The sequence below is a fragment of the Peromyscus maniculatus genome, chromosome 6, assembly GCF_049852395.1.
Source record: "Peromyscus maniculatus bairdii isolate BWxNUB_F1_BW_parent chromosome 6, HU_Pman_BW_mat_3.1, whole genome shotgun sequence".
Lineage (NCBI taxonomy): Eukaryota > Metazoa > Chordata > Mammalia > Rodentia > Cricetidae > Peromyscus > Peromyscus maniculatus.
Genome location: NC_134857.1, coordinates 96,315,275 through 96,342,822, shown reverse-complemented (window position 1 = coordinate 96,342,822; position 27,548 = coordinate 96,315,275). Strand labels below are relative to the sequence as shown.

General features: G+C 41.5%; 3 protein-coding genes across 7 annotated transcripts in view; 1 reads left to right on the top strand and 2 right to left on the bottom strand.

The window, feature by feature from the left end:
• The window catches only part of Sass6 (SAS-6 centriolar assembly protein), a 33,523-nt gene extending 32,331 nt beyond the window's left edge, over nucleotides 1–1,192 (bottom strand). For 2 of the 3 annotated variants that reach the window (XM_042279795.2, XM_042279796.2), the window contains exon 1: nucleotides 1,058–1,189. In XM_042279795.2, the coding sequence (XP_042135729.2) occupies nucleotides 1,058–1,122 (65 nt within the window). In that variant the 5' untranslated portion in view covers nucleotides 1,123–1,189. Of the gene's footprint in view, nucleotides 1–1,057 lie in introns of all 3 variants that reach the window. The other variant, XM_042279797.2, reaches the window with a different exon arrangement.
• Nucleotides 1,193–1,317: 125 nt separating this feature from the next.
• On the top strand, nucleotides 1,318–21,642 carry Trmt13 (tRNA methyltransferase 13). 3 transcript variants are annotated; one of them, XM_006977826.4, is made up of 11 exons: nucleotides 1,363–1,654; nucleotides 4,022–4,068; nucleotides 4,220–4,286; nucleotides 9,503–9,565; nucleotides 10,501–10,570; nucleotides 10,708–10,814; nucleotides 11,487–11,654; nucleotides 13,729–13,801; nucleotides 14,927–15,001; nucleotides 17,699–18,131; nucleotides 19,021–19,314. In XM_006977826.4, exons 1-11 carry the CDS (start codon nucleotides 1,508–1,510, stop codon nucleotides 19,214–19,216), a joined length of 1,446 nt encoding a protein of 481 aa, XP_006977888.1. In that variant the 5' UTR covers nucleotides 1,363–1,507; the 3' UTR covers nucleotides 19,217–19,314. The 3 variants fall into 3 exon arrangements, with proteins under 3 accessions (XP_006977889.1, XP_006977888.1, XP_042135732.1); XM_006977827.4 differs by lacking the exon at nucleotides 11,487–11,654 and having other exon boundaries at nucleotides 1,318–1,654; XM_042279798.2 differs by lacking the exons at nucleotides 17,699–18,131; nucleotides 19,021–19,314 and adding an exon at nucleotides 21,429–21,642 and having other exon boundaries at nucleotides 1,389–1,654.
• Nucleotides 19,332–27,548, bottom strand: part of Lrrc39 (leucine rich repeat containing 39) — a 22,189-nt gene continuing 13,972 nt past the window's right edge. Inside the window, exons 6-9 of the mRNA XM_006977825.4 lie at nucleotides 26,516–26,661; nucleotides 25,647–25,799; nucleotides 24,061–24,197; nucleotides 19,332–19,469 (exon numbers count right to left, since the gene is read on the bottom strand). Of these exons, the coding sequence (XP_006977887.1) occupies nucleotides 19,417–19,469; nucleotides 24,061–24,197; nucleotides 25,647–25,799; nucleotides 26,516–26,661 (489 nt within the window). The 3' untranslated portion in view covers nucleotides 19,332–19,416. The remainder of the gene's footprint in view (nucleotides 19,470–24,060; nucleotides 24,198–25,646; nucleotides 25,800–26,515; nucleotides 26,662–27,548) is intronic.

Here is a 27,548-nt window from a genome sequence, read left to right as displayed (position 1 = left end):
AGTTTCTACATACACTTTCGCACCTGGTCTTCATTGTAATCATACGGGTAGCTGTGTTAAATCAGTTTTACAAATGAGTAAACAACATTCACAGAAACTAAATAACACCTAAGAAAAAAAAAAGTATTGGTAAAATGGGGAATTCAGACCTAACTAAAAGTATTGGTAAAATAAGGAAGTCAGACCTAACGTATTTTATTTTACTTGTTTGTTTATTTTTGGTTTTTAGAGACAGGGTTTTTCTGTGTAGTTTTGGTGCCCGTCCTGGATCTTGATCTGTAGACCAGACTGACCTCGAACTCAAGAGATCCACCTGCCTCTGCCTCCTGAGTGCTGGGATTAAAGGCGTGCGCCATCGCCGCCCCACACCTAACTTCTAATCAAATCTATTTAAGCCGTTATAGCATCACCTGTGATTAAAGTTGCATTTAAAGTCTGCATTTATCTGTGAGATAGACTTAATGTCCTCCATGGCACTGTTAACTCCATGAAGACCACGGGATCCCCAGGAGTCCAAGGTGCTTCACGGGTTCACAGTGTTTATTGAATGAACAGAGTTCCTGACTTTCCAGTGTTTGGGGTTGATTAAATGTATCTCTGTTTTGTAACTGATGTGCAGCTGGGCCGAAGTATATGACTGAAATTACTATCATTGTTGTTGTCGTTATTATTATTTTAGTTGAAGCTCTAAAGCTTCACTCTCAATATCCTTCGAAGGCGGGGATGAGTGAGGGGCTGGGCAGACCCTGGAGTCCCCGTGAAGCTCGGCAGAAATGGCCCGGAGAGGGGGTCAGAGCTCCCACCCAGAGAGGGCAGGCTGGGCTCAGTGCCGCTCAGAGCTGGGACATGCACGGGAGCGGAGTCGGGTTCCCATCTCCTCGTCCTCCGTCCTGGCGTCCCCTCCGCAACGGCCGACCCGCCGGCGTGCCGCGGTAGCCATCAGGTCCCCGCAGGGTCCCTGCCCGCGTCCCGGGCCCCACCGAACCCCCAGCCGCCATCTTCAGCCCTGGCTCGACACCAACCGCCACCCGCCGGCACCGGGAGACGCGGGCCTCACCTCTCCTCGCAGTCTTTGCATTTCACCTGCAAGGGGACGAGCTGCTGGAACAGGACCTGGCTCATGTCGGACCGCTGCCCCGACGGGTGTGCGACAAAGCCCCACCGGCCCGGGCCCTCGAACCAGCGTGAAGGGAGTGCCGGTGCGGACCGAGTTTGAGTTTGGCGCTCAGCGCCCGCGGAGGAGGAGAAGGGGAACGATAAACACGGAGAACGAAGGAGGTTTGGACCTCGGCAGCCACCATCAGCCTCTTCCGGTTCAGGGGGGGAGCGAACGCGCAAGGGTGATGGCGTATGTCCGGTCATTAACCCGTCGGGTGGGAGATACACGCCCACCCTACACACACACGCGTTCCTCGGGCGGCCATGTTTGTTAAGGGAAGGGGACCAAAGGAAAGTGACAGCCTCGGGCTGAAGGCCGGACGCCCTCCGGCCAAAAGGACCGTGGGGTATGGAGGCTCCTGCGCCGACCTCGCACGCCACCGGCTTTCCAGTCGAGGGCAGATGCAGCTACTTTGTGGAAAAGAAGAAGCGCTTCTGCAGGATGGTGGCGGCCGCGGGGAAAAGGTTCTGTGGTGAACACGCTGGAGCCGCGGAGGTCCGGTACCGCCCTTCCCTCCTGCAAAATGCCGGGTCTGTGGGTGCTGGACCCCGGCCTCGGCCCCCCGTGACAGGTTCCTGCTTCTGTCCCATGGGTTCCCCAGCCTTTCCTTAAGTAAATGGCAGCTCTGACCCCCGCGTGCAGCCGTGATGAGCCCTCCTGAGGAGCACGGTTTCCGTGAACTCACGCGCCCTCTGCCATGCTCGCTCTCCCGGACGTCTGTATACCCATCCTCCCTTGTCCTCATGGGAAGCGATTGTTTTTACAAAGTGGTGTTTGAAGTCACTAGGTCGTAGTAACGGGGCTTTAGTTATGGTTTGGTGAACGATAACCACTTGTGAATGCATCAGGAAGAAACTTTGAAATTTTCTTTCTTAGACTTCATCAAGAAGTACCTTATGGACTTGCAATTATTTTTCTGGGACGGAGAAGAAAAAAAAATAGTGCACATAACAATTAACTTTAAAGTTGAAAGGAAAGTGCACTGGTTTTTGGTATTTTTTTTTTTTTTGGTGTGTGTGTGTGTGTGTAGGGGGGATGTCCCCAGCAGACACTTGGTAATGTCACAGACATTTCGATTATAAGTGCAATATATTAGTGGCTTCTAGTGGATAGAGAACAGATATTGGTAACCTACAAATCACAGGACAGTCTCATCCCCCTCTACACCAAAAAAGAAAACACCTCAATAACAATAGTACATGATATACACTGTTTCTAAACTCAAATAATATATTTTTAAAATGCTCGTGTGTGTGTATGTGTGTGTGTGTGTGTGTGTGTGTGTGTGTGTGTTCTGTGATTGGGCTTTGCAAGTTAGAATAGAGTCCTACTTACTTTGAATGATAATTTTCCTGTTTGTTTTTAAGGCAGGAATCTTGCTATATTTCCCATGTTGGTCTTGAACTCCTGATCTCAGAGATTCTCCTGCCTCAGCCTCCCAAGTAGCTAGTCTCCACCAAAGAACCAAACTCGGAAATTAAGTTTTAAAATCTGTAGATGAGGAAAAAAAAAAATAGTTTTAAAATACTGAATAATTTTAAGTTTCCCTAAAATTCAGTGTGTATAAATTCATGAACATGCTGAAATTAATTGAAATAAATAAAATTGAGAAAAAATTAAGAGTAAATACTTGTTCAGCTTTTGCTGTGTGGCTAACACTATATACTAAGCAGGGTTGTTGTTTTGCTTTTAAAAATTCAATTTTCGCCGGGCAGTAGTGGCACACGCCTTTAATCCCAGCACTCGGGAGGCAGAGGCAGGCGGATCTCTGTGAGTTCGAGGCCAGCTTGGTCTACAAAGCGAGTTCCAGGAAAGGCGCAAAGCTACACAGAGAAACCCTGTCTCGAAAAATCAAAAAACAAAAACAAAAAAAAAAAAAAATTCAATTTTCATAAACTCTAGGAAGTAAATGATATCCTCATCTTTCACGTGAGGCAGTGAGCCTCTGTAGGGAGAGCTAGCAGCCAATAGCTAGAACTGAGAATCATAGCTAAGCAGTCCTGCTGGCCCCTGGCTTTAATAATTGTACCATCGTGTTTTGTTCATAGGGTCTGTAGAGCAGAACTGCCAGTGTTCACTGGTTTCCTTTCTTTTCTCCAAGTACCTATGGTTAAATGTATATAACTAAGAATATTGTAATTAGCATATTGAAAAGTTGCAAAGCCAGTGAATATAATCCATTCTAAAATGTTAAAGTGCCATTCCTCATTTTTCCTGACATACTTTCTTTCATATTTTATTTCTATATTTATTGAGACAAGGTCTTAGTATGTAACCCTGGCTGGCCTTTGACTTGCAGTCTGCCTGCCTCTCTGGAGTGCTGGGATTCAAAGTGTGTTCCACCATGTCTAGCTTTTCCCCATATTTTAACAACCTAGAGGTAAATATGCATTTTTAAATCAACATAATTTAAATGGGCAACATTTTCCAAAATGAATAAGTATTCAAGTAATATGTATGTTAGATAGCACAATTTAGCATTGATACCTATTTTATATGTACTTCAAAAGATCATTTTGTATATGATGAATATTATACAGTATTTTATTAGTTAATCTGAAGTAAATGGTTAACATCTTTTCTTAGTGGTACATATAATAACTGCACCCATTTTTAGCAGGTGTTATCTCTGATGCAAAATTATATAAGTAGGCCAAAACAATATTTGTTCTCTTATACAGAAACCTGTGACCGATTTTTTTTTTATTGTTTCCAACATGATCTGATCTTGCTTATTTTTCATTATGTCCTTTTAAAATTTTCTTGCCTTGTTTTGAGAATAGAGATGCACTGTGGGTTTATCTAACATCTGAATGTGATAAACTTGATATATAAATCAATGTGTCCCTTTTAATTTATTAGGAAGAAAATGCTCGGAAAAGAATCTTGTGTCCTTTAGATCCAAAACAGTAAGTATGGGGTCAGACAGGTGTTTTGGTTGTTGTTTGGGTTGTGTGTATGTACATGTATGTGCATGTGTGCCTGAGTGTGTGATGTACTAGAAACAGTAACTTCACAAGGCTTATTTAAGATTTTCTCTCAAATTTTCTCTTTATTTAGCACAGTATATGAAGACCAACTAGCAAAACATTTAAAAAAATGTAACTCAAGAGAGAAGCCAAAGCCTGTAAGTGTTGGAAATGTGTGGTATGTGATGTTTATATACATATACTACATAGCATTATGGGGTGCAGGTTGACATTGGCAAATGTACTGAAGTTCTCATTTGGTGGCTGTACTTTTCTTCCCTTCTTCTCCTGCCTTCCCTTTTCTTCCTTCTTGTTCTTGCGTTTTGTTTGTTTGGGGTTTTTTGTTTTTTATTTTTTATTTTTTGTTAGATTAGAGACAGGCTTTCACTTTGTAGCCCAGGCTGACCTCAAACTTGAGACCCTCCTCCCTTAACTTCTCAAGTACTGAGATTACTGGTGTGTGCCGCCCTGACCAGCCCAGAATTTTGTCATATTTTATTTTGGTTGTGTATTTGCTTTTGAGGTAGGGGTGTGTTGCCCAGGCTGGTCTTCAGTCCATCTCAAACATTTCCTGGCCTTACCTTCCAGGTGCTAAGGTGATGGGCGTATGCCACCACACCCAGCTTGATAGCTGAATCCAGGGGGTGATGGTGCAGCAAGAGGTTTGGAATCAGAGGTAGAAGTTTAGAATTAAGATTGTAAAGACTCTGCTGGGCCTCTTTGAGATTCAGACTCAGTATAGAGATAGTGAATTTGAGCTAGCACCAGTCCATATGAGTCTTTCATGATATCCACTCAACCAAGGGCTAAAAATCCAGATTTCTGTTTGGTAACAAAATAGAATAAGGTGAGGATATAACTACACAGAATGGTAAGTATGTTCATTTACTTCGTGATACAAAGCATTTTACAATGCGTACCCCAAGATATCATGTTGTTTTGTTGTTGTTGTTGTTACCCCAAGATATCATGTTGGTTTTTTGTTGTTGTTGTTGTTGTGTTGGATCTTTGAGACAGGGTTTCTCTGTGTAGCAGCCCTGGCTGTCCTAGGACTTGCTCTGTAGACCAGGCTGCCTTCTGCCTCCCAAGTGCTGGGATTAAAGGCGTGTGCCAGCACTGCCCAGCATCATGTTGTAAACCTCAGGTATATATTAGAAAACTGATTGTTTAAAGAAGTTGTAAAATAAGAATAGAAACATTTTAATGATACTCACAAAGTGAAATGTTGAACACATAGAGTAATGATTTTGGCCATCAGCTATCAACCTGATCAATAAAATTCATGTGTATGGATATGTATCTATAACTATCTAAAGATAAAGAAGTTGTCAGGCAAAGTGTGTTCATTTTATTGGGAGTAAATAACAAAGAGCACACACCATATGTGTCACAAGTTAGTTGTCGCAGGTTTATGGGTGCCAGCAGAAGTTATTAGACTCCTGGGTCAGACACAGACGAAGGCTGAAATGCCTGTAACCAGGGCTCTACCACTAGGCTACAACCAGAGTCTGGAATTTTTATTTCTTATTAAGCAGCAGGGGCTTCTTACTCATGTCAATTATCATTATCTCTCAAAGCTTATGGACTCAACTCTGGGGCTCTGCTGGGACTACTGCATGTGCAGTGACTTATATTAAAGCTGAGGAACCCCATCTTCAGGAAATCATTTTCCCCGCAAAACTGAGGCAGTGAGCAAACCTGCTTCACCTGTGTTCCATAGGTGGCCATTTTTCTTTATTATACTGTATAGTAAGTAAGCCTGCCATGGGGTCTAGAAGGAAATGTCGTTTCTGTCTTCTAAGGGTACTTGGTCTACAGCTGGTCTTGAAAGGATAGTCTGAAGCACAGTGAGACTTGTAGGAAACCCAAAGACTGCTCATAGCTGAAGTGACTCCCAGGAGCACTTCTGAGCTTTGTTTTGTTTTTTGTTTTTATTTTAGAGGACAAAAACAAACAAACAAACAAAAAAACGGCTCTCACTGTGTAAACCTGGAGCTTACTATGTAGACTAGGCTGGCCTCAGACTCACAGAGATCCACCTGCCTCAGCCCCTTGTCTCCTGAGAGCTGGATCACAGGCTTGCACACTGCTCCCAGCCCTCTTCCCAGTCATTTGGCAACAGCTGTCCTTCTGCATCGTCCCATGTCTCCTGGCTGAGAACCACTGTGCTACATGCTGTGAGCTAAAAGTATTGTAGCCGTCAGTGACAGCGCACACCTGGAATCCTGGCACCGGGAGGCTTAAGCTAGAGGATCACCATGAGTTCAGAGCCAGCTTGGACAACATAATAAATTTTAGACCAGCGTCGGCTACCAATTGAGCTTCAGTGTGAGATCATCTATCAAAGGAAAAACAGGGTATTTTAACATTAAGTTAACATACAAGGAAAACAATGCCTCCTCGTCCAGCACTTTAGGACTTAGCTCTTTTAGTAAAGAGACGTTAGACTGATCACAGCGGCCTAACTCTGGGAGACCAATGGACCAGACTAACCATCCACCACCTCAAGAAGCCAATCAAGTTGTGATGGAGTTAGAAAATAATTTTTTTACTGTGGTCCTAATGAAAAAAGCAGCGAGATGACCGTCCTGTCTGGTGTTCTGTACTGGTAATTTGGATCACAAAGGGAAAGAGCACCAGGAGTGATGAGAAGCAGGCTCGGTCAGACGGGGCGGACCGACCCTTCCCTACGGCCTGCTTCTGTGGGTCCCACTGGCTCAGGGAACATCTTATTCCTGCAGAAGGCAGTAGTGTTGGTGGTCCTGTTCTGGCGCCAGCCCAGGCCCCGTAAGATCATGTTCCTTTGCTGCCTTAGAGTAACCTGCCTCCAGGACTCCCTGTTCCTGGGATTTTTACTGTATCTTACTTTATCTTGGTGTCTTCATTCTTGGAGCAGAATAAAAAGAAACGCGTAAAGCATGACCTTTAGATTATCGAAGATTATTATTATTACATTAGACAGATCGAAAAGCCCGGAATGATTCACATGTCCGAGTTTAGCAGGGCTCTTTCCAGAGTTTAAAGTAGCTCAGGCAGAGACAGCAGAGACAGCAGGCTCCTACTTATCCTGCTTCGGTTCCCATCAGACCTCTGGCGGACCCGATGAAGAGCTAGTGCTTTCCCCCAAGCAGCCCTGGAGGTCGTGAGAAGGTTTTACTTCAAGTCACTCCTCACCTATGGGTTATGTTTCAGTAGGCAAGGATGGGATATGTGTTCTAGGAAAACGTTGAGAGGAGAGCAGTTCACTAACTTCCGATGCTGTAACCGCCGAGGTTCCTGGGTGTGTGTGAAAACACGGTGTGTGTGTGAAAACACGGTGGGTGTGTGAGAACACGGCAGGTGTGTGAGAACACGGCGGGTGTGTGAACACGGCGGGCGTGTGAAAACACTGGGCGTGTGAGAACACGGTGGGCGCGTGAGAACACGGTGGCACGAAGAGGAGGAAAGCAGTGGGCGATGGCATGGGAAAGAACCAGAGCAGTGGTTGTCTGTCTGTCTGTCTGTTACACCTGGATGATGTGAACCGTGGGGTCTGGGTGACAGAGCAGTGGTTGTCTGTCTGTCTGGTACACCTGGATGATGTGAACCCCAGGGTCTGGGTGACAGAGCAGTGGTTGTCTGTCTGTCTGGTACACCTGGATGATATGAACCCCGAGGTCTAGGTGGTCTTAGCATTGTTTTGCTTGAGTTTAGCAAGCTCTTTATTAACTTATGAATTTTTTGTTTACCAAATAAAAGTTGTTTTTTGATAAATTACTCTATAGTATAGATAATTTTAACTTATAAAAAGCCAAACTGAACCCAGGTACGGTGGCACAGGCCTTTCATCACACCACTCAGGATGCAGAGGCAGAAAGATCTCTGTGAGTTTCCAGCCAGCCTGCTCTACAAAGCAAGGTCCAGAGAGCTACATAGAGAGACCACCCTGTCTCAAAAAATGAAGAAAAGAAAAACCCAATCCACAATACAGCTTGCCCCGAGCACTTTTCAAAACCCTTTTAAGATAAGAGTGCCTCAAAGTATAATTTTGTGTTATATTTGTATCAGTCCTCACAAAAATATTGTGATAAATATTGTGATAACTGCAGCTTCCCCGCTTCCCTCAGTTAACAGTGTCCCTTGTAAACATGTCAGTAAAGGGGTCCTTACATGACCGGTGTGGTGGAGCACGCCTTTCATCCCAGAGGCAGAGGCAGGTGGATTTTGAGGCCAGCCTGGTTTACGGAGCAAGTTCCAGGACAGCCAGGAGTACACAGAGAAGCCATGTCTTTAAAAAAAAAAAAAAAGCTGGGCAGTATTGGCGCACACCTTTAATCCCAGCACTTGGGAGGCAGAACCAGGTGGATCTCTGTGAGTTTGAGGCCAGCCTGGTCTACACAGTGAGATCCAGGACAGGCACCAAAACTGCACAGAGAAACCCTGTGTCAAAAAAAAAAAAAAAAAAAAAACGGAAAAAAAAGATATCTTCACACAGTCAAGATGCTAGCCTCTGCCATCTTTTTTAACAAAAGTCCGTAACTGTTAGGAATACAGTGTACACAAGAGATGCTTTAAAGCAAGGTTTATAGAAATAATAGTATTTCATGCCTCTGTGTGCATACCATCCAGTAGGGTAGCCACTAGCTACTAGTGACTATGGAATTTGAGATAACTAAAACTAAATGAAATTTAACGTGTAATTCTCAGCCACAGTAGCCATATTTTACAGCTAGTGGCTGCCATGTCAGTCAGGGGAGATGTAGAACATTCCCATCATCGCAGCAAGTCCTAGTAGACAGGGTTGACTGGATCTTCACCTAAAATTTCTGTACTTACAGGTGGACTAATAAGATCTTGTTATGTTAGTTTAAATGTCACAGGACGTTTTTACTTCTGGTGTTTGACATTTTAAAATAAATCAGACTTATTAGAATAGCTGTGTTTTGTCTGTTTGGGGTTAGGCTGCATCCTCAATGGACAATACATATAATATATATGTGTATATATATATATGTGTGTGTATATATATGTGTGTGTGTGTGTTTATATATAAATATAAAAGTGTAAATATTTATATATAAAAGATCTTGTTTTTATTTTAATGCCATAAGGCAAAATTAGCACAATCCTCAGCAGGTAACTACTGAAATTAAAGATTGTAAATGCTTCTTCATTACAACTCCCTCACTTGAAGCTCCATGAAGGCAGAGATTGGTCTCTTCTGTTGTACCTCTGGTACCCAGCACACCACTCACCATGGTATTGGTGCAGTAACATTCGGGGACTGAATGAGAGACAAGGATGACGGTGTAGGAGGATGAGAGAAGAAACAGTTCTTAGCTTAATTGTTGTGAACTTCATATTAATAACATGTTATGACTTTGTTTTTGTCAAGGATTTCTTTACTCAAGATGTAAATGCAGGATTAAAGGAAGAAATGGACATTCCTGAGCAATTAGTAAGTATATTATTTAATACTTAACTCCAAGTCGTATTTCGAAGCTATCTCCTTGTACATTGGCCATTCTCCACTTGCGTTTGGAAAGATCTGTTGTTTTGACATTAGGGTATATTTTCTATAGAATCACAGTTGTTAGTGACTTTAGTTCCCAGACCAGCATATGTTCCATAGCAAACTGCAGTGTGGTTCTGTTATGAGCCCTGACTTTCTTGACTCTGAAGGAATGGGGGAGTTATTCGCAGAGACGGAGTGGTGCCCTCACAGTTGGGCAGTTCCAATAGCAGCCTAGGAACCAAGACTTATCAGGAAGAAGATCTTAAACTGCCATAGGGTGTTGGCAGATTTTTCTTTGGGCTGCCAGCTCACTAAAAACAACACAGAGACTTACTTAGGAGTCTTAGCTTAGGCTTACTCCTAACTAGTTCTTATAACTTAAATTAGCCCTTATTTTTTTTTTTTTTAATTTATTACATATACAGTAGTCTGCCTGCATGTATGCCTGCGGGACAGAAGAGGGCACCAGATCTCATTATAGATGGTTAAGAGCCACCATGTGGGTGCTGGGAATTGAACTCAGGTCCTCAGGTCCTCTGAGCTATCTCTCCAGCCCCCCATATTTTTAATCTGCATTCTTCCACACACTCGTTACCTCATCTCTGTTTGCCCATCCTCCTTCCTCTCCATCTGGATGGTGGCTCCTCCCTTCTTCTTCCCAGATCTCTGTGTCCCCAGAAGTCCCCCTAACCTCTTCCTGCCTAGCTAATGGCCATTCAGCTCCTTATTAAACCAGTCACACTGACACATCTTCACACATTGTAAAGGAATACTCCACAACAATGGGGCCTGCCCAGTGTTACATTTCTACTCATTCGCTGTTATGGAACCTTAAGGCATGTTTTGGCTACATTATTTAGTTTTGTTTTTGTATACAGGTTCCATTTTCTTCTCTGTCTGAAGAGCAGTTGGAAAACTTAATTAAGAAATTGAGAAAAGCAAGTGAAGGTAAGTCTGCCTAAAGTTGCAAGTTCAATTATTTGAGAAGCACTAGGTGCTGTATGAATTGAAAGCTTCTGCTCTGTTGTTCAGAGTCCCATAGTTCATGTTTGGCTGCTTAAGCTATCATGTTTCTTTTGGCCCAGGCTTGAATTCTACACTTGAAGATCACATTATGTCCCATCCAGCATTACATGATGCCCTGAATGACCCTAAAAATGGTGACTGTGCAGTCAAGCACCTGAAACAGCAGGTAAGCTTAGACCACAGTAACTCCACTTTTGTTCATATGTTTAATGCTAACATTCTGGGCTGATGAGATGGCTCACCAGGTAAAGGCACTTGCTGCCAAGTCTGATGACCTGAGTTCAGTCTTCTGAACCTACCCGGTGACGGGAGAGAATCAGTTCTTGCAAACTGTCCTCTCACTTCTACAGCATGCACGTGTGTGTATGCTCACAACAAATAAAAGTCATTTTTTAAAAGCTAACATTCTAGCTTTTGGTGGCACATGCCATTAATCCTAGCACGCAGGAGACAGAGACAGGCAAATCTGAGTTCAAGGCCTGCCTGGTCTACAGAGGGAGTTCCAGAATAGCCAGAGCTAACACAGAAACCTTGTCTTGAAAAAAACCAATTAAAAAAATCTATAATAACCTTCTTTTCTGAGTATAATTACTTAGTTTTTTTAAATGACCAAAATACTTTAAAATTCAAAATTATATGTGAACATAAAGGAAAATTTTCAGCATGGATATAACCCTGAATACAGATATTATTTTAAAGCAAAAAGAAAAAAAACATGTCTTAACCATTCAGAAATCAGTGAAAACTTTCTGCCTTGTGTAGAGATTACTTTGCTGTTTTCAAATTTGAGTCAAATCCCTTTGCTCTAGTTTATAAAGTAATCCTATGGAGTTTGCAGGCTTCTATTTTAGGTAACATTGAAAAATTAAAGTTACTTGGTCCAAGAAGATGCTTTGTTGAGTTTGGAGCAGGAAAGGGGAAGTTATCTCACTGGGTTGATATTGCCTTAAAAGATGCTGAAAACGTTCACTTCATCCTGGTAGAGAAAATGACTACAAGATTCAAGGTAAGTGAAGCCGCCGGAGGAGCTGAATAACCAAACATATGGTCTCCTGTAGGAAAAAAATGATGGAACCTGTCTCTTCAAATGAATTTCCTTTTCATATATTTGATTATAATTTTTACTATTATTTGTTTGGTTCTAATTGTACTGGTTAAACTAAAGATAAAATTTTGAATTTAAATATTGGTAGTCCATGATCTGAGTTCTTAAAATTGTTTGCAGAGACAAGAAAATCTGAGCAGAACCAGGCTTCAGCTAGGAATTAAGCCACGTCCTAACCTTACATTTGCCACTGCTGACAGACTCTTCCTTCATTATATACTTCTTAGGCATATTCTTGGACTCCACAATAGGCACTTTGTATATGCAGATAGAGACTGATGAGGCAGCTGTGCTCTTACCTGCGTTTAGAAGAGAGATAGGTGGGTACTAAGGAAGGTGTTGAAGAAAAGGGAGGTTCTGCAGAGTATGTATGCGTTCAAAGGAAGGCTTGATAGGCTTTCTTACAGGGAGGCAGGGGAGAATGAGCATGCAGAAAAGGCAGTGCTTGTGATCGTCTTGAAAAATGAATCAGCATTTGCTAGAGAGAGAGTGAGAAGCATTCTGGGAAATAGGAACAGTGTGACCACATGGCCAGAATAACAGGAAGCATTTCTGTATGATGAAAATACAATGCATGAGGTAGAATGTGGCGATATGAACCAGGAAAGAAAGCTGGTGTGGAAAGTCTCCTGTTGTCCGTTTTGTGTTAGAGATACAGTGGAAGACTTGTTTTTTGCTTCAAAGAGGCTTCCATGCAGCATTTTCTTTCTTTTTTTTTCTTTTCAAGGCAGGGTTTCTCTGTGTAGCTTTGTGCCTTTCCTGGATCTCACTCTGTAGCCCAGGCTGGCCTCGAACTCACAAAGATCCGCCTGCCTCCGCCTCCCAAGTGCTGGGATTAAAGGCGTGCGCCACCACCGCCCAGCCCATGCAGCATTTTAGTTCTACATCTAAGTATGTTATACCACTGAGCGGTACTCAGTGCTGCAGGAGCAGGAAGGTAGAGAACTAACCTCAGTTGTCAAGAGTCGTCATGGAGGAGTTTTAAAAATTTTTAAATTATTTTAAAACTTTCCATAGAGCTAGAGATAATGGCTCAGTGGTTTAGCATGCTTATTGGACTTCCAGAAGATCTGAGTTTGATTCACAACACCAATATCAGGCTGCTCACAACGTCCTGTAATTCCCGCTCTAGGAGATCCAACACCACCTCTGACCCTCCTCACACACAGATGGCACATGCATACACATGTAAAAATGTATTCCAGATGCTGTCCTAACAACACTGTAAAACTATTTCAGAAGAGTTTTCAACTGAAAATAGAAAGATTGAGAATATGAAAATTCTTATTCAATAATACAAGTAAGAAATGTACTGGAGAGTAAAGGCCATTCTGTGGACTATAGAGAAAAGAAAGAATGAGAGATGTAAAATGTCCGGAGTCATAAGACTTGCTGATTTATTATTGTTTTTCAGAGACAATACTCTGGGATGGTTTCTGGCTTAGTTAGACACAGGGTATCCTTGAGGAGGAAAACCATGAGTTCAGTTCTTGTCTGTTTAGTTTTCTGTCCAAATGTTTCTGAGAGCTTGGGGCTGTAGCTTAGTGGGAGATATTTTGCTTAGTATTCATAAGGCCCTGAGAAAAAGACAGGTGAATCTCTGAGTTCAAGGCCAGCCTGGCCTAGAGTGAGTTTGAGGAAAGCCAGGGCAACACAGAGAAACCCTGTCTGGAAAGAGAAGGAGAGAAAGAGAGACAGACAGACAGAAACACAGAGAGAGAGAGAAAGACAGAGAGAGAGAGAGACAGAGAGAAATAATATATAATAGTAATAACTGATAAAATTTCTAGCCTTATAAAATGGGTGTTGTTATTTTTGAGTTTTCATCCAAAATATAAACCTTTAAGTTGTTCATTCTTTTTAACTGTAAAAATTAGGTATATTTACTCTGAAATTTGAAAACAAATGGAAACATTTTCATAAAGCTTTTTTTCAACATTGAGAGTGCTGATTCAGTAATGTTCTGTTTATGCAGGTAGATGGTAAACATAGAAAGGAGAGCTCAGTGTTTGAAAGACTTCAGATCGATATTCAACACTTGTGTCTGAGTAAGTCACAGATCTGTCCTCTGCTCTGTCATAGGTCAGACATTCAGACTCTGGGGCCGCTTAGAATTCTGTTCCCACAGACCCGTGCTTCAGGAAGAAGAAACAGCACTAGTGTTTTGTTAATACAAGTGTTTGTAACTATAACAGAAATGGAGTTAGGATTGAAACCTTAAAAGTTGTTTTGTTGCTGGCAGGGCAGTGGTGGCAGGGGCATAGACCTTTAATCCCAGTGCTCAGGAGGCAGAGGCAAGCTGATCTTTGTGAGTTCAAGCCAGCCTGGTCTACAAAGTGAGTTTCTTTTCTGGACAGCCAGAGCTGTTACATAGAGAAACCCTGTATTGAAAAAGAAAAAAAAATTATTTTGTTATAATCTACTATAATATAGTATGATATGCAGGAAGTTTAAAACTTTTGATAAGTCCTTATATATTGCTTCCTTGTACTTTCAAAAATTAATTTTGAGTATAATTTTGAGTAAGACAGGTATAATGGTACACTCTTTTTGTTATTGTTATGTTGTTTTGTTTTTTGAGATAGGGTTTCTCTGTGTGGTTTTGGTGTCTGTCCTGGATCTCGCTCTGTAGACCAGGCTGGCCTCAAACTCACAAGAGATCCGCCTACCTCTGCCTCCTGAGTGGTGGGATTAAAGGTGTGCGCCACCACACCTAGTTCTTTCATGTTTAAAAAGAAAATAATGCAAGCATTTACAATTACTTCCATCCACTAATTTTATTCTAGTTTTGAGACGCAACCAAGCATTTGTTTAATATAAATCATTGTATTTTCTTCTGCTTAACTGAAACCAGGTATGGTATGCACTCCTGTATTTCCAGCATTTGGGAGGCTGAGGCAGGCAGATCACCCAGACTTCAAAGTGAATTCCAGGCCAGCCAGCACTACATAATGAGACAGGAAATTTGTTTGTTTGTTTAGCTGAATATTCTTCTATGTCACGTGGTAAACATAGACACATTCTTAGGATGTATATTAGATTCTGTGAGAACTGTTTGTTTTCACATCCTTCATTCCTAAAATCCAAAGATTCTACAATCTATGTTTTTGGAAGGATACATTAATACTTGGTATCATTAGCAACTAACGTAGTTCTCACTCTTTTTATCTCAGACAGGGTTCCTGTGCTCAGAGAAGGAAGACTGCCTGTGGTAGGAATTGGGAAGCATCTGTGCGGGGTCGCAACAGGTGAGCTGGACACACGGTCACCTCTAAACTAATACACTGAGCTGTAGCCTAGATGGCCCCACCACCTGGTGGGGGGCACTTAGGCCTCTCTTTTAACCCATGGAAAAGCTTTCCAAGTAAACCAGTTCAACCTGGGGTGGGAGGGAAGCACACATCTTTGTCTCTTCCCATCTAACCCGTGCTTCTCCAAACCTAACCCTACAGTGGCTGCTTCCCACCTTCCACACGCTCTCCCTTTGTGCGCTCGGTCTGAATCCTCCACTGCTGCGGTTGCCTTCTCTTCCTGAGACTCTGTGTCCTTCTCTCTTAGTGCTCCCCCTCACCAGTTCCTTCCGTCCATCCCATCGTTCTCTGCTCCTGTGCTTGAAGAGTTGATATCTAGACCCTTCTGTGACACTGTGTCCTTCCCCTTCCTGAAACTCTCCGTCAGTCTGTGTCTAGGTTTACTGTTGACCGACATGGACCATGTCTATTTCCTCTGTGCTCCAGCCATTTGAAAGAACTGGCCCAGTGTCTGCTCATCCTTGAGCTCAGCTTTCTCCACATCTCTGGGGCTTCCTTGGTGTCATCAGGATATGTTCTGCATAGCTTTTCCTTGTCTCCTAGTTATCCGTTAGTGTATCTAATTACACGGCTGTGCTGGGATTCTTTTCAAGAGCAGTGCAGATGTAATACAATGAAGGACTCTTCTATAGCAAGCATTGAATATTTGAATGAATGATCTTTTGGCCACCAGCTTGCTGCTTCCTTGTTCCTTCTAAGAAGCAGGTCCTTAAAGTCACTGTGAAAGAGCTTGAGACTGCTAATGTTCTCTTGTTTCTGAAATAACTTAATCCTTTAAATAATTTTTCTGATTATAATTCTTAAAATTATGTCAAATGTAAGTAAAACAGCAAATATATTTTGTTAGAAAATAAGTTGATAGACCTGGATAAAGTGGCATACCTGTATTCAGGAAGCTGAGGTAGGAGGATCACTTGAGTTACATGATCACTTGAGTTCATCCACAATCTGAGCAACATAGTGAGACCCATTCTCTTGTATAAGAGAGAAAGACAGAGACAGAGAGACACAGACTGACTATGAAATTATCATGTTAGCTGGGCGGTGGTGGTGCAAGCCTTTAATCCCAGCCCTCTGAGTTTGAGGCCAGCCTGGTTGACAGCAAGTTACAGGACAGCCAGGGCTATTACACAAAGAAACCCTGTCTGGAAAAAAACAGAAACTACCAAATTAGCTATCATTTTATCCAAATAATAGTTACCAGTAATGTTTATCGACATGATAAAATTTACTATAAAGATAAAGTATATCCATTTTTATATCACAATATATATATTGTTTTTAGTTAGAGTATGATAAGACAATCTAATCAGATAAAACATAAGTTGTACAGCATACATTTGTGATCTTTCCCATATTGCCAGCTATATGTGCGGCAATTTGGGGGAGCGGCTTTTTTTTTTTTTTTTTTTTATTTATTTATTTATTTATTTATTTTTTTTTTTTTTTTTTTTTTTTTTGGTTTTTTCGAGACAGGGTTTCTCTGTGTAGCTTTGCGCCTTTCCTGGAGCTCACTTGGTAGCCCAGGCTGGCCTCGAACTCACAAAGATCCGCCTGCCTCTGCCTCCCGAGTGCTGGGATTAAAGGCGTGCGCCACCACGCCCCGGGCTTTTTTTTTTTTTTTTTTTTTTATGTGTATGAATATTTGTCTGCATGTATGGAAGTATAATGCATGCATGCCCAGTGCCCACAGAGGTCAGAAGAGGGTGCTAGATCCCTGGAACTAGGGTTATGGACAGTTTTAAGCCACCCTGTGTGGGCTGGAATCCGAGCCCAGGCGCTCTGCAAGAGCAGCAAGTGCTTTTAACCACTGAGCCTTCTCTTCAGCCCCTAGTGTGGCAGTTTTATTCATTGCATCCTCAGTGTTGTGTACATGCACGGAATTTAGCAGTGATTTGCTGAACAAATGCCTATGTATAGGAAAGCTATTGGCCTGCTTTCCATATTGGAATCTCCTTTGCTCATCTTCCAATTCATCATCATTTGTTGTGACCAGCCTATGTTTCAAGACTAGCATCTTAGCCAGATGTGCTGACACACACCTGTAGCTGCAACACCAGGAGATAGAAGCAGAGGACCAGGAGATTGAGACCAGCATCAGCTACACAGGACCTATCTCAAAACAAAACAGATACAGACACACACACACACACACACACACACACACACACACACACAAAAAAAAAAAAAAAAAAAAAAACAAAAAACTAGCTTCTCGAACTGGGTCAGGATTCTAAGTGAAAGCCCCTTCCTTCGTTTCTTTCTCGAGAGTTTAAGTTCCTAACTTTAGCTGGGATGGGAGAAAGGAAAGACAATGTAAATAGTTGGACAGAAAATTTTCAAATCATAAGGCTTAAGCTTGCTTTAATTTTATTAGAAAGTAGCTTTATGAAAAAATAAATCACTGAAAATTTAAGTTCAATGAAAATTTAAAATCAATGAAAAATTAAGATGTGGCAAATTTGAGAAAAATTTAGAGTATATACGATAGAATTGTTACAATATATAGCTAAGTAGATTTTTGCTGGTTTGTGTTGTTGTTGTGTTGTGTTTTGTTTTTAACCATACTGCTTAAGAAATCTGAAGAACACTCTTAAAGATGATGTGTTTGGGGCCACATAACTGTGTTTGCAGATCTTGCATTACGATGTTTGGTTGAAACCTATGCTGCCAGTTTTGAGGAAAGGAATGAAGAGCCTTTAGCCAAACGCGTACGGAACGATAGAAGAGACCAGGAAAGTAGCACTTTGTCCAAGGAAGAAAGTGAAGCAAATGCCCCGGAGACGTGGGCCCCCGTGGCTGGCATTGTCATTGCGCTCTGCTGTCACCACAGGTGTGACTGGAGACACTATGTGGGCAAAGAGTACTTCAGGGCTCTGGGCCTTGGGCCGGAGGAGTTCTACTATTTCCAGAGAATGAGTAGTTGGGCAACGTGTGGAATGAGAAGGACATCTTTGGGAGCCTCAGATATCACTACAAAGAGAAAAGATGATCAGAATTACGACAACGAAGAGCATGATGACGGAGGAGACAGACTCCCAGATGGCAGCACTGATAGTGTGCCTGGGTGAGTGACAACTTTTAGAATGCACCACACTGAAGGGGAGTGAGTATTTTATTACCATAAGGGAGCCCCCTTGTCAGCTCCTGTGGGCGACATTTCAGGACCTCCCACAGATGCCTAGAACCTTAGATAAATCAGAACTCTGCGTGTTAGCATTGCAGTTACCTCCCCTGTTGATCTAATAACCAAGATGGTTCCACAGTGACTAGTGAGTGAGTAACATGCAGTGTGGATATTCTAGACATGATCATGTGCTAGGCAAAGGTTCATTCCCAGGTAGGAAGGAGTTGGGTAAGGGTGGCGTTGCCAGTGGTTCATTCTGGGAATTTTCCTCTTAATATTTTCAGACTGTGATAGACCTTAAGCAAGAGATACCAGAGAAAATGAAATTGAATTGTTGCTTCTTAGTCATTTGGCTAAGATCAAGTATAGAAAGTGAAACTGACTAGGAAGAAGGATTCTTTTTTCAGATGACTGCTATCAACAATTTAGACCAGAAAGTACAGTTTACAATCTAATTTTGGAGTAGGCTAAAACACATTTTTTAAATTAATACTTATTTATTTTATGTATATGGTGCTCTATCTACATGTACACCTGTGTGCCAGAAGAGGGCATCAGATCCCATTATAGATGGCTGTAAGCCACCATATGGTTGCTGGGAATTAAACTCAGGACCTCTGGAAGAGCAGTCAGTGCTCTTAACCTCTTAGCCACCTCTCCAGCCCGCTAAAACACATTTGAATTGCGATCATCTTGTCTTGACAAAGTCTGGGAAGCAGCAGACACAGCACCTGCTCTGCTTGCTTCTTAGCAGCGTCCTAGTGGACGGCAGGGACCAGCTTCCTAGGAACTTTTACAAGCTTTAACTCTCTGTGTTTATTCACCGTAGAGCTCTTACTGCTGAAGAAAAGAAGGATATAGGACATCTTTGCAAACTGCTGATTGACCAAGGCCGACTCCAGTATTTACAGCAGAAAGGCTTCCGTCCTGCCTTACAGTACTACACAGACCCGTTGGTGTCTCTGGAGAACGTATTATTAACTGCTGTACCAGCTCATCTGTCATCGCAGGAAGCAGCGCAGTAACAGGAAAGAAGTGTGAACGTCACAGTCGTCTCAAACAAAAAATTTAAATTATATTTTTATATTCACAAAAATATAAATAGCAGGTTTTTTGTTTTGGTTTTTGTGTGTATATGTCTTTGTTTTTTTTTTTACTTCCAAAGTCCAGAGGATTCACCAAGTTCTCCCAAGTATTCCTTTTCAGCAGGGCCCTTTGAATTACTTTATCCATCAGAGTGTATAGAGATTGGCAGAGTCAGACCGTTGACTTGGTCATCTGAAACACATATAATACATCAACATACATAATACAATTGCAGTATAAACTATGTGTATTCTGGGAAATTTATCTTTGGTTTTATTTGATATGTTTTATTTTTTGAACTCCAATTATAATAACCAATGCCAGTTTGTATCAAGGGTCAGTCTGAGTGTGGGGCTTTTTTCAGAATGGGTCTAGAAAGAATACTTGCAATTTTCTCAAATGCAGACAAATTTAGAAATGTAGGAATTGGTAAATGACATCACCATTGAAGTTCCAGAGCCATACCTGGATTTGTGCTCTGTCTGTTCATGACTCCAGAACCGAAGAGATGATTTCAAGGGGAAAATAATCTTACTTTAGGTCTTTGTTGGGTAATTATCTAGTGCAAACTTCTAAAGAAGGTTGCTTGTAAACAAATCACTAATCAAATTTGAAAGTTGCATTGTAGCTTCTAAAGTTAATTCAGTACCTTTCACCAGCCTCTTATGTATAAATGTAACGATAAAAAAAAGTAGGTTTTCTCCTGTTTGGGAAAATAATTAGTTTTTGTTTGTACGTTCTGAGACAGGGTCTTATTTGCTAATCCTTGGCCAGCCTGGAACTCAGAGATACTCCTGCCTCTTCCTTCCAAGTGCTGGGATCAATATCATGTGCCCATGCCAGCAGAAAAAGTAATTTGGATTAAAGTACAAATTAGATAATGAAACCAAAACCTCACATTTAGGCTTTACATAACTGATAAGTAGTTTCTATGCACAAGCAAATATTAAACCAGATATGTCATAAGAATATTCCTCTTCCACATCTTACCTTGGATTTGCTTCTACATTTGTAAACATTAGTTGTTGGTAAATTGGCAAAGAGGAAGATTCAGAATCACTGACTTTAGATATTAGAATGACACTGGGATCACTGTCTGTATTTGGTAGGCCTATCACTAAGGAGAAGCCAAACACCCTTACCTCCTGGCCTTTCTGTTTTAATTGAATCTCGTGTGTTGTTGGATTGCCTAGGTTTAAATTCCAACCCTACCACCTCAGCTGGCAAGTTACTTCATCTCTTTGTGCCTCGATTTTCTCCTCTTAAAATAGCGATGATGATAACAGTTATAAAACCTACCTCACACGGTTGTGTGTATCACTTGAGGTATCACAGGTAAACCAATTTGAATGGCTCCAAGCACAGAGTAAATACTAACTAGATATAATAATAATTCATGATCATTTTAATATAATAGGCTTTTATTATTTTTTATTTAAGTTGTTGCTTTTTTCCTTGTATTTTGTCAAATATTGTTAACATATTATTTTTAAGTTAATTACTCAGATTCCCCAATCAAGAGAACATAAATGAAGATAATTCATTGTTTAAGAATTATCCTTATGTCATAAATGTCATTTTTATCACAAAATTTGTTTTGCATCATTAAAAATTTATGTCCAGGACTAGAGCGATGGCTCAGTGGTTAAGCGCACCACCTGCTCTTCCAGAGGTCCTAAGTTCAATTCCCAGCAACCACATGGTAGTTCACAACCATCTCTAGTGGGATGATGCCCTCTTCTGGCATAAAATCATACATGCAGATAGAACACTGATACATTAAGTATTTTTTTTAAATCTATGTCCATAAATAAAAAATAATCTACAATGGGTATAATCTTGGTTGTGTGTCAGGAGACATACAGCACATCCCAGAATTATACTGATACAGTCCTATGAGCCATTTAGTTCAATCATTTGTTCTGATAATGGTTCTGAGTACATTACAGGGAAATAAGTTTGTCCTTCCAGTGCTGATCTTAAGTCAAGATTACAGTTTTTCCAACCTTGTCTTTTCTTACCTCACATAAAGAATGTGAACTAGCACTTGTTAAGGCGTTATTTCTTGGATTTCACATCCACAGTTACATAAACTCAATGCTAAAATTGCACCTCATCCTCAGTCTCTCCCTCCTCATTCTGCCTATCCAGATCCAGTACCTGACTCCCCAGTGGAATACTGCTGTCCAGTTGTACCAGATGGAAACAGATTCTCCTAAACACCGTTTTTCCGTAATTATGCTGTCTCCTGCTTGGCCCTGATGCATTATCCTCTCTTCCAAAACTAGGCCACAAATCGTTTTGAACTTGGTTGCCAGCCATTCCCAGCTCGTCTTCACAACCTACAGTAGCAGCAGTGGCTCCTTCTGAAGAGAACATTGCTAAGCAGCCTCTGGATATCAGGGAGGGTCCCCTAGAGGAAAGGCTAGTTACTGTGGTTGCACTCCTTTTCAAAGTAACTGGTACATGGAGTGAGTTAAAATCTCCCCTTTCCATCCATGGCTCTTTACATTTGTACTAATTACAAAGCCAGGGCTTCTGTTTCTATGCTGTTACTTCACTGCCTTTATTAACAAGATAGTGTTCTTTGCCTTATTCCTCTGGTTTTAATTTTAAAACTTCTTTCTTGATTATAGAAATGTTTAACTCTAAATTATGAGATGAAGTGTTTTTAATCTGTATATTATGCCTCATTCCAACTGTGGAATAAAGTCCATGTTCTCAATGTTTTTCACCCCCAAGTCAAATTATTTTTTAATTATTCCTTGTAGATTATAGAAAAAAAACGGGATGGCCAGCCTGGTCTACAAAACGAGTTCCAGGAAAAGCGCAAAACTAAACAGAAACCCTGTCTCGAAAAACCAAAAAAAAAAAAAAAAAAAAAAACCAGAATGATGAGGAAGGTGTGTTTGTGCTCCAGATGGCATGTCTGCCACTTGATTAAAAAGAAAAAAAAGGTCAGGCAGTGGTGTTGCACGCCTTTAATCCCAGCACTCAGGCAGAGGCAGGCAAATCTCTGGGTTCAAGGCCAGCCTGGTCTACTGAGTGAGTTCCAGGACAGGCTCCAAGAACTACACAGAGAAATCCTGTCTCAAGCCCCCCCACCCCCCAAAAAAAGAAGAAAGAAAAAAAGTAATGATTCTTTAAGAATCTGGGGGCTCTACTTTCTTTATCATAGAGCCTTTGTCCAGTGACTGATGGAGGCAGATACAGAGATCCATGGCCAGGCACCAGGCTGAGCTCTGGAAATCCAATCAATGAGAGAGAGGAGGGATTCTGCAGGCGAGGGACTTCGAGATCATGATGGGAAGATGTGCAGATGACCAGCCTCACTGGTGGAAGCCCATGAACTGTAGACTAGTGGCTGTGAAGCCCCCATGGGACTGGACTAGACTGGATATGGAAGACGGTTGTTTGGCTTGAACTGTTTGGGGGGCACCCATGCAGGGGGATCGGGATCCATCCCTGGTGCATGGGCAGGCTTTTGGGAGCCCAGTGCCTGTGGTGTGACGCCTTGTGCAGCCTTGGTGCAGTGGGGAGGGGCTTGGACCTGCCTAGGCTCAGTGTGCCGGGCTCTGCTGACTCCCCATGGGAGGGCTAGGGGGTGGGAGGAGAGAGATGTGATCTGTGGGTGGTATGTAGAGTGAATAGAAAATTTCTTAATAAAGAAAAAAAAAAAGAATCTGGGGGCTGGAGAGATGGCTCAGTGGTTAAGAGCACTGGCTGCTTTTCCGCAGGACCTTAAATTCCCCACACCCACATGATAGCTAACAACTCTCTTAACTCCAGTTCCAAGGGTTCTGATGCCCTCTTCTGGATTCTGAAGGTACTGCATGTACATGCTGCATGGACATACGTGCAGGCAAAACACCCATACACATAAAATCAATTAACTAAAATCTAGGCCAAGGGTGTAGCTGTAGCTCAGCAACAGGGCACTTGCTGTGGATTTGAGCCCCAGCACTGGAGAATCATGTTTACAGAGAGGAACCAGGAGAAGTACGGGTTCCTTCACTTGATTATGTAGTGAATGCAGCGGAGGAAGTATTTCCTTGATTCCATTTGAAAGACTATCTTTACAGCCTCTCTCCTAGTTCCTACCAGAATTATGACTAGACAAAACTCATTTCCCCCTCTTAAGTGTTGGCCAATTTGATGGAAAAGACAAGATAGAATGAGAAATCCATAAAAGAATTAATGGAAAGATAGAACTTAATTGTATACACATTCTCTTCCAAAAATATTTAATCTGTGTTGTGTGTGTGTGTGTGTGTGTGTGTGTGTGTGTGTGTGTGTGTGTGTGTATATATTTACTTTTTATTTATTTTTTTTCAAGACAGGGTTTCTCTGTGTAGCTTTGGTGCCTGTCCTGGAACTCACTCTGTAGCCCAGGCTGGCCTTGAACTCACAGAGATCCACCTGGCTCTGCCTCCCGAATGCTGGAATTAAAGGCATGTGCCACCACCGCCCGGCTCTGTGTTGTATATTGTGAAGGCTGCATAAGGGGGTGATTTGACCACGGGTGTGGTTACTAGGTGTTTGGAAGGGTTGGCTGTGCAGTGTGCTTTGATCTAGCAAGGGGGAGGTCTTTTGCCCCGCCCCTTGGCATTGTTATAAAAAGAGATAAAGGGTTTTGATGCAGGTCCTCCTGAAGCTATCCTGTGTTTCTGTCTTTCTCCTCTTCGCTATCTTTCTATCTAAAAGTTTCTTATCCCTCTCTCCTCCTCATAGGAACTGTTTTAAGAGGTGGGAGCTGGCCTCCCACAATACATAAATCTCCTACCTGTTCGCCGTGACTCTTGGATGTATGCACGCATGAACTGAAGCCCAAACAGCTCCTGTTCCTCCTCTCCTTCTGCGCAGTCACTGGGAGGAAGCGTCACTTCCAGTCTCAGCGGGTTGTCTCGGAAGTTGACAAACCTAGCAGTTGACCAGAAACACAGTAGTTTTGGGTGCCATAGAAGTGCATGTACATTTACTTCCCTGGGAAAAGATCAAGTGACAGTCTACAGAATTACTATTTTCAACTGTTTTCAATAACTGATTATCTTGCTGGAAGCCAATATACCCCAAGAAGAGACAGTGTTTCGCCCCAAAGCTTACAAAGACAACTATTAGTTCATAACATGTATTTAGTGCGATGAGAGCAAGTTGTATCATAAATCTCCGACTAATGCTATGACGATAGTTTGTGCCTGTTTTTATGGATCAATGCCTCAGTCATCAAGTACAAAACTGAAGTTGCCGGATAAGTCAATGTATGAACGGTTTTTGTTGTGGAGGTTCTGAATTTGGGTATCCAATTGCCTCATTCCATCAGAAAATGACATTCTGGAGAGAATTTTATTCCTGTTCTAATAAGTAGCAAAAAAAAAAAAAAAAAAAAGTCTGCTTTCTGTAGGCTAATATAGTTACCTGTGCCTATTTGTAGTTATTCAGAAGGAAACTGGTCACTATTTTATTCTTTTGATTTTTGTATTGCAAAGCGTTGGTTAGCAGTATAAAGAGAATTTTCATGATATTGTCACCAACAAAAGACCGTTCTTTAAACTGATAAACCCCTGTACCATTTTAGTTTCAAGAATTATTTCTTGAATAAGCTAGACTGGTGTTATGTGAGTCACACTCATGAAAATTTTTAAGCATTGGAATATATGGTTTTTTTTTGAATGAAGGAATAAAATTGACTTTATTCAGAGCGAAAGTTGTTGCATTCATAGAAAATCCTGAAGGGCCAAAAAAAAAAAAAAAAAAATCCTTGGACTGGGTGATTCCCGAGATATAATGTTAATATACAAAGTCAAATGGATTTTTATATAATGAGGTGAGCAATATAATGAAGAATGAAAACATAGACAATGGACTTAAGACTGTATATAATAACACAAGACATGAAATATTCATGGAATTTAAACATGTGCAAAGCCTGCAGACTGGAAAATACAAAACACTGCTGAGAGAATTTAAAGTCTAAATACGTGGTATATTCCATGTTTCAAGGTAAAATTGGTCAAAAATGGATCGCATTGGAATATATGTTTAAAATATATACACTCAAGCTGGAGAAATAGCTCAATAGTTAAGAGCACTGGCTGCTCTTACAGAGGATCTAAGTTCAATTCCTGGCATCCACATGGCAGCCCAACCCTCTGTGACTCCAGTTCCAAGAGATCCAATGCTCTCCTCTGGCCTCCACGGGCACCTGGCACACAAGTGGTGTGCAGGTAAAACACCCATACACAAAAGGAAAATTTAAATACACAAATATGCAGTCATATAAATCACAACCCCAATGGGTCGGTCAGGGTCTGTAGTCCTTCATTCTGCTCCCAGGAGTAAGTGTGCCATGCTGTAACCACACCCCTTTACCTCAGATTCGTCATTTCTTCCATGCAGCCTGGAATATCTTGCAGTTTATTGTTGCTGAGGACAAGAGTCCCCAAGTTTTTCATATTTCTGATGGTTTCTGGCAGGCAAGTTATTTCATTCCTCTGTAGCCACAATGTATGTAAACTTTGCATTCTGGAAAATAGAAGGCTGCAATCAGTTTTCACCTTGAATATGAAAAGCTGGCCTCATCGTATCATAACATTTAACATTCGGGTTTTTTAATTAATGTAATAATTTAGTTATTAATTATTTACCATTTAATAAAAATGTAGTTACTGGTTTGACAGACTTCATTCTTTCTTATTACCGGATTGCCAGGGAAACTACATCAGGGAATTGATTATAAAGACTAGCTTTCATGCAGTGGCAGAAATGAAAATGTTTACACTGCATGTTTTTCACAGTTTTCTAAATGAACAGCTGTAAGTGTCACATAATATGAATCTTAAAAATCAGGAACTGATTTGATTCTGGGCAAGGCAGTAAGTATGGACTCAGGTCAAGATTCCTAGGTTCAAATCCGATTAATGTCACTCACTGAGCCTTGGGCATAAGTGACAAACATCTCTGCATCGGTCCCCTCACTCTTTAGTAGCGCATGCAGAGGTGCCTGGCATGCACTAAGCGGTGTGATTACTGTGGCATATTCTTGGTAATGTCTTGAAAGCAATTTGTTTTCCCTTCCCCAAATCCTCTTACATATTTAGAATAAATGTAAATAACCCCCTGGAAGATTACATTTTGAACTAATTGGGTCTTTTATGATTACTATGGGCTCCTAGTTGTTGGGTATATTGTTTCTTATTTTTTCATAGGTGGCTTTGAATTGTCGGTAGCATCAATTTTACCTTTCTAGACTGTCAGGAAGTTGTTGAAGGCTGTTGCTTCCCATATCCAGCCACTCAAGGGCAGGCATGTTCAACACAGCAAGAGGGATTGTAGTGAAGTGGTTCATACTCAGATCAAGGTGGGTGAGTCTTAACAGCTTGCTAAGCTAAAAAGGAAAGTGGGCTTTTTAAATAGTTGTCCACAATGTACATTACTAGAAGAATCACACTGGTAAACTATTTCACATAAAAAGTTCATATTGCACGAGCTTTATATAACTAGCAGTCCACAAATCACACATAAAACTGAATAACTTCTGGCATTACACTTGAGCTGTGTTTAGACACAGGAGTCCACAATAAATTAAAATATAAGGCTAACAGAAGCTGGGCATGGTGGTACATGCCTGTAATCCCAGAGACAGAGGGCAGGGGGAAAAAAGGCAGGTGTGATGGTGCATGCCTTCCATCCCAGCACTAGAGCCAAAGGCAGCCGAGTTGAAGGCCATCATGGTCTACACAGTGTGTTCCAAGACAGTCACAGCTACACAATAGACCCTGTCTCAAAAAAACAACAACAAAAACAAAAAACAAAACACCCTGGGTAGTCCTGGCTCCCAGTAAAATGAAATGAAAATCTTTTATTCAAAGACAATTTGTCTTCCAAGATAACCAAGTTCTAGGGTTAATAGGATCTGTGTGGCAAAAGCATCCCCCACCTCAGGAAGCATTTCTCATGTTTATTTTCAGCCAGCGACTGAGAATTATAAGGGAAAACTTTAACAGTTGCCTTACTGACTTACTCACATTCACTGTCTCAAACATCGAGCTCACTCCATAATAATTCTGGTTTAAAGTGCAATGAGTGACTGCGGATCTTATACCACACAGCACAGTACTCAGCTGAAGAAGAAGAATGTGTTACTGTGGCAATCCTGTCACCCTGCTTCTCAGAGCTAGTGCCTGTCCCGAATTTCGTATCTGTCATGACTATGTCTTTTATATTTTGTTACTATATGGAAATATTTGCCTTTCTAAGTAATATTTTTTTTCA

What these genes read in the sequence shown, in the direction of transcription:
- Trmt13 (XM_006977826.4), top strand. Translation starts at nt 1,508, where the DNA reads ATGGAGGCTCCTGCGCCGACCTCGCACGCCACCGGCTTTCCAGTCGAG. An exon ending in TGTCCTTTAGATCCAAAACA is followed by an intron (nt 4,069 to 4,219) that starts GTAAGTATGGGG and finishes CTCTTTATTTAG; the next exon opens with CACAGTATATGAAGACCAAC. An exon ending in AGCACTGATAGTGTGCCTGG is followed by an intron (nt 18,132 to 19,020) that starts GTGAGTGACAAC and finishes TATTCACCGTAG; the next exon opens with AGCTCTTACTGCTGAAGAAA.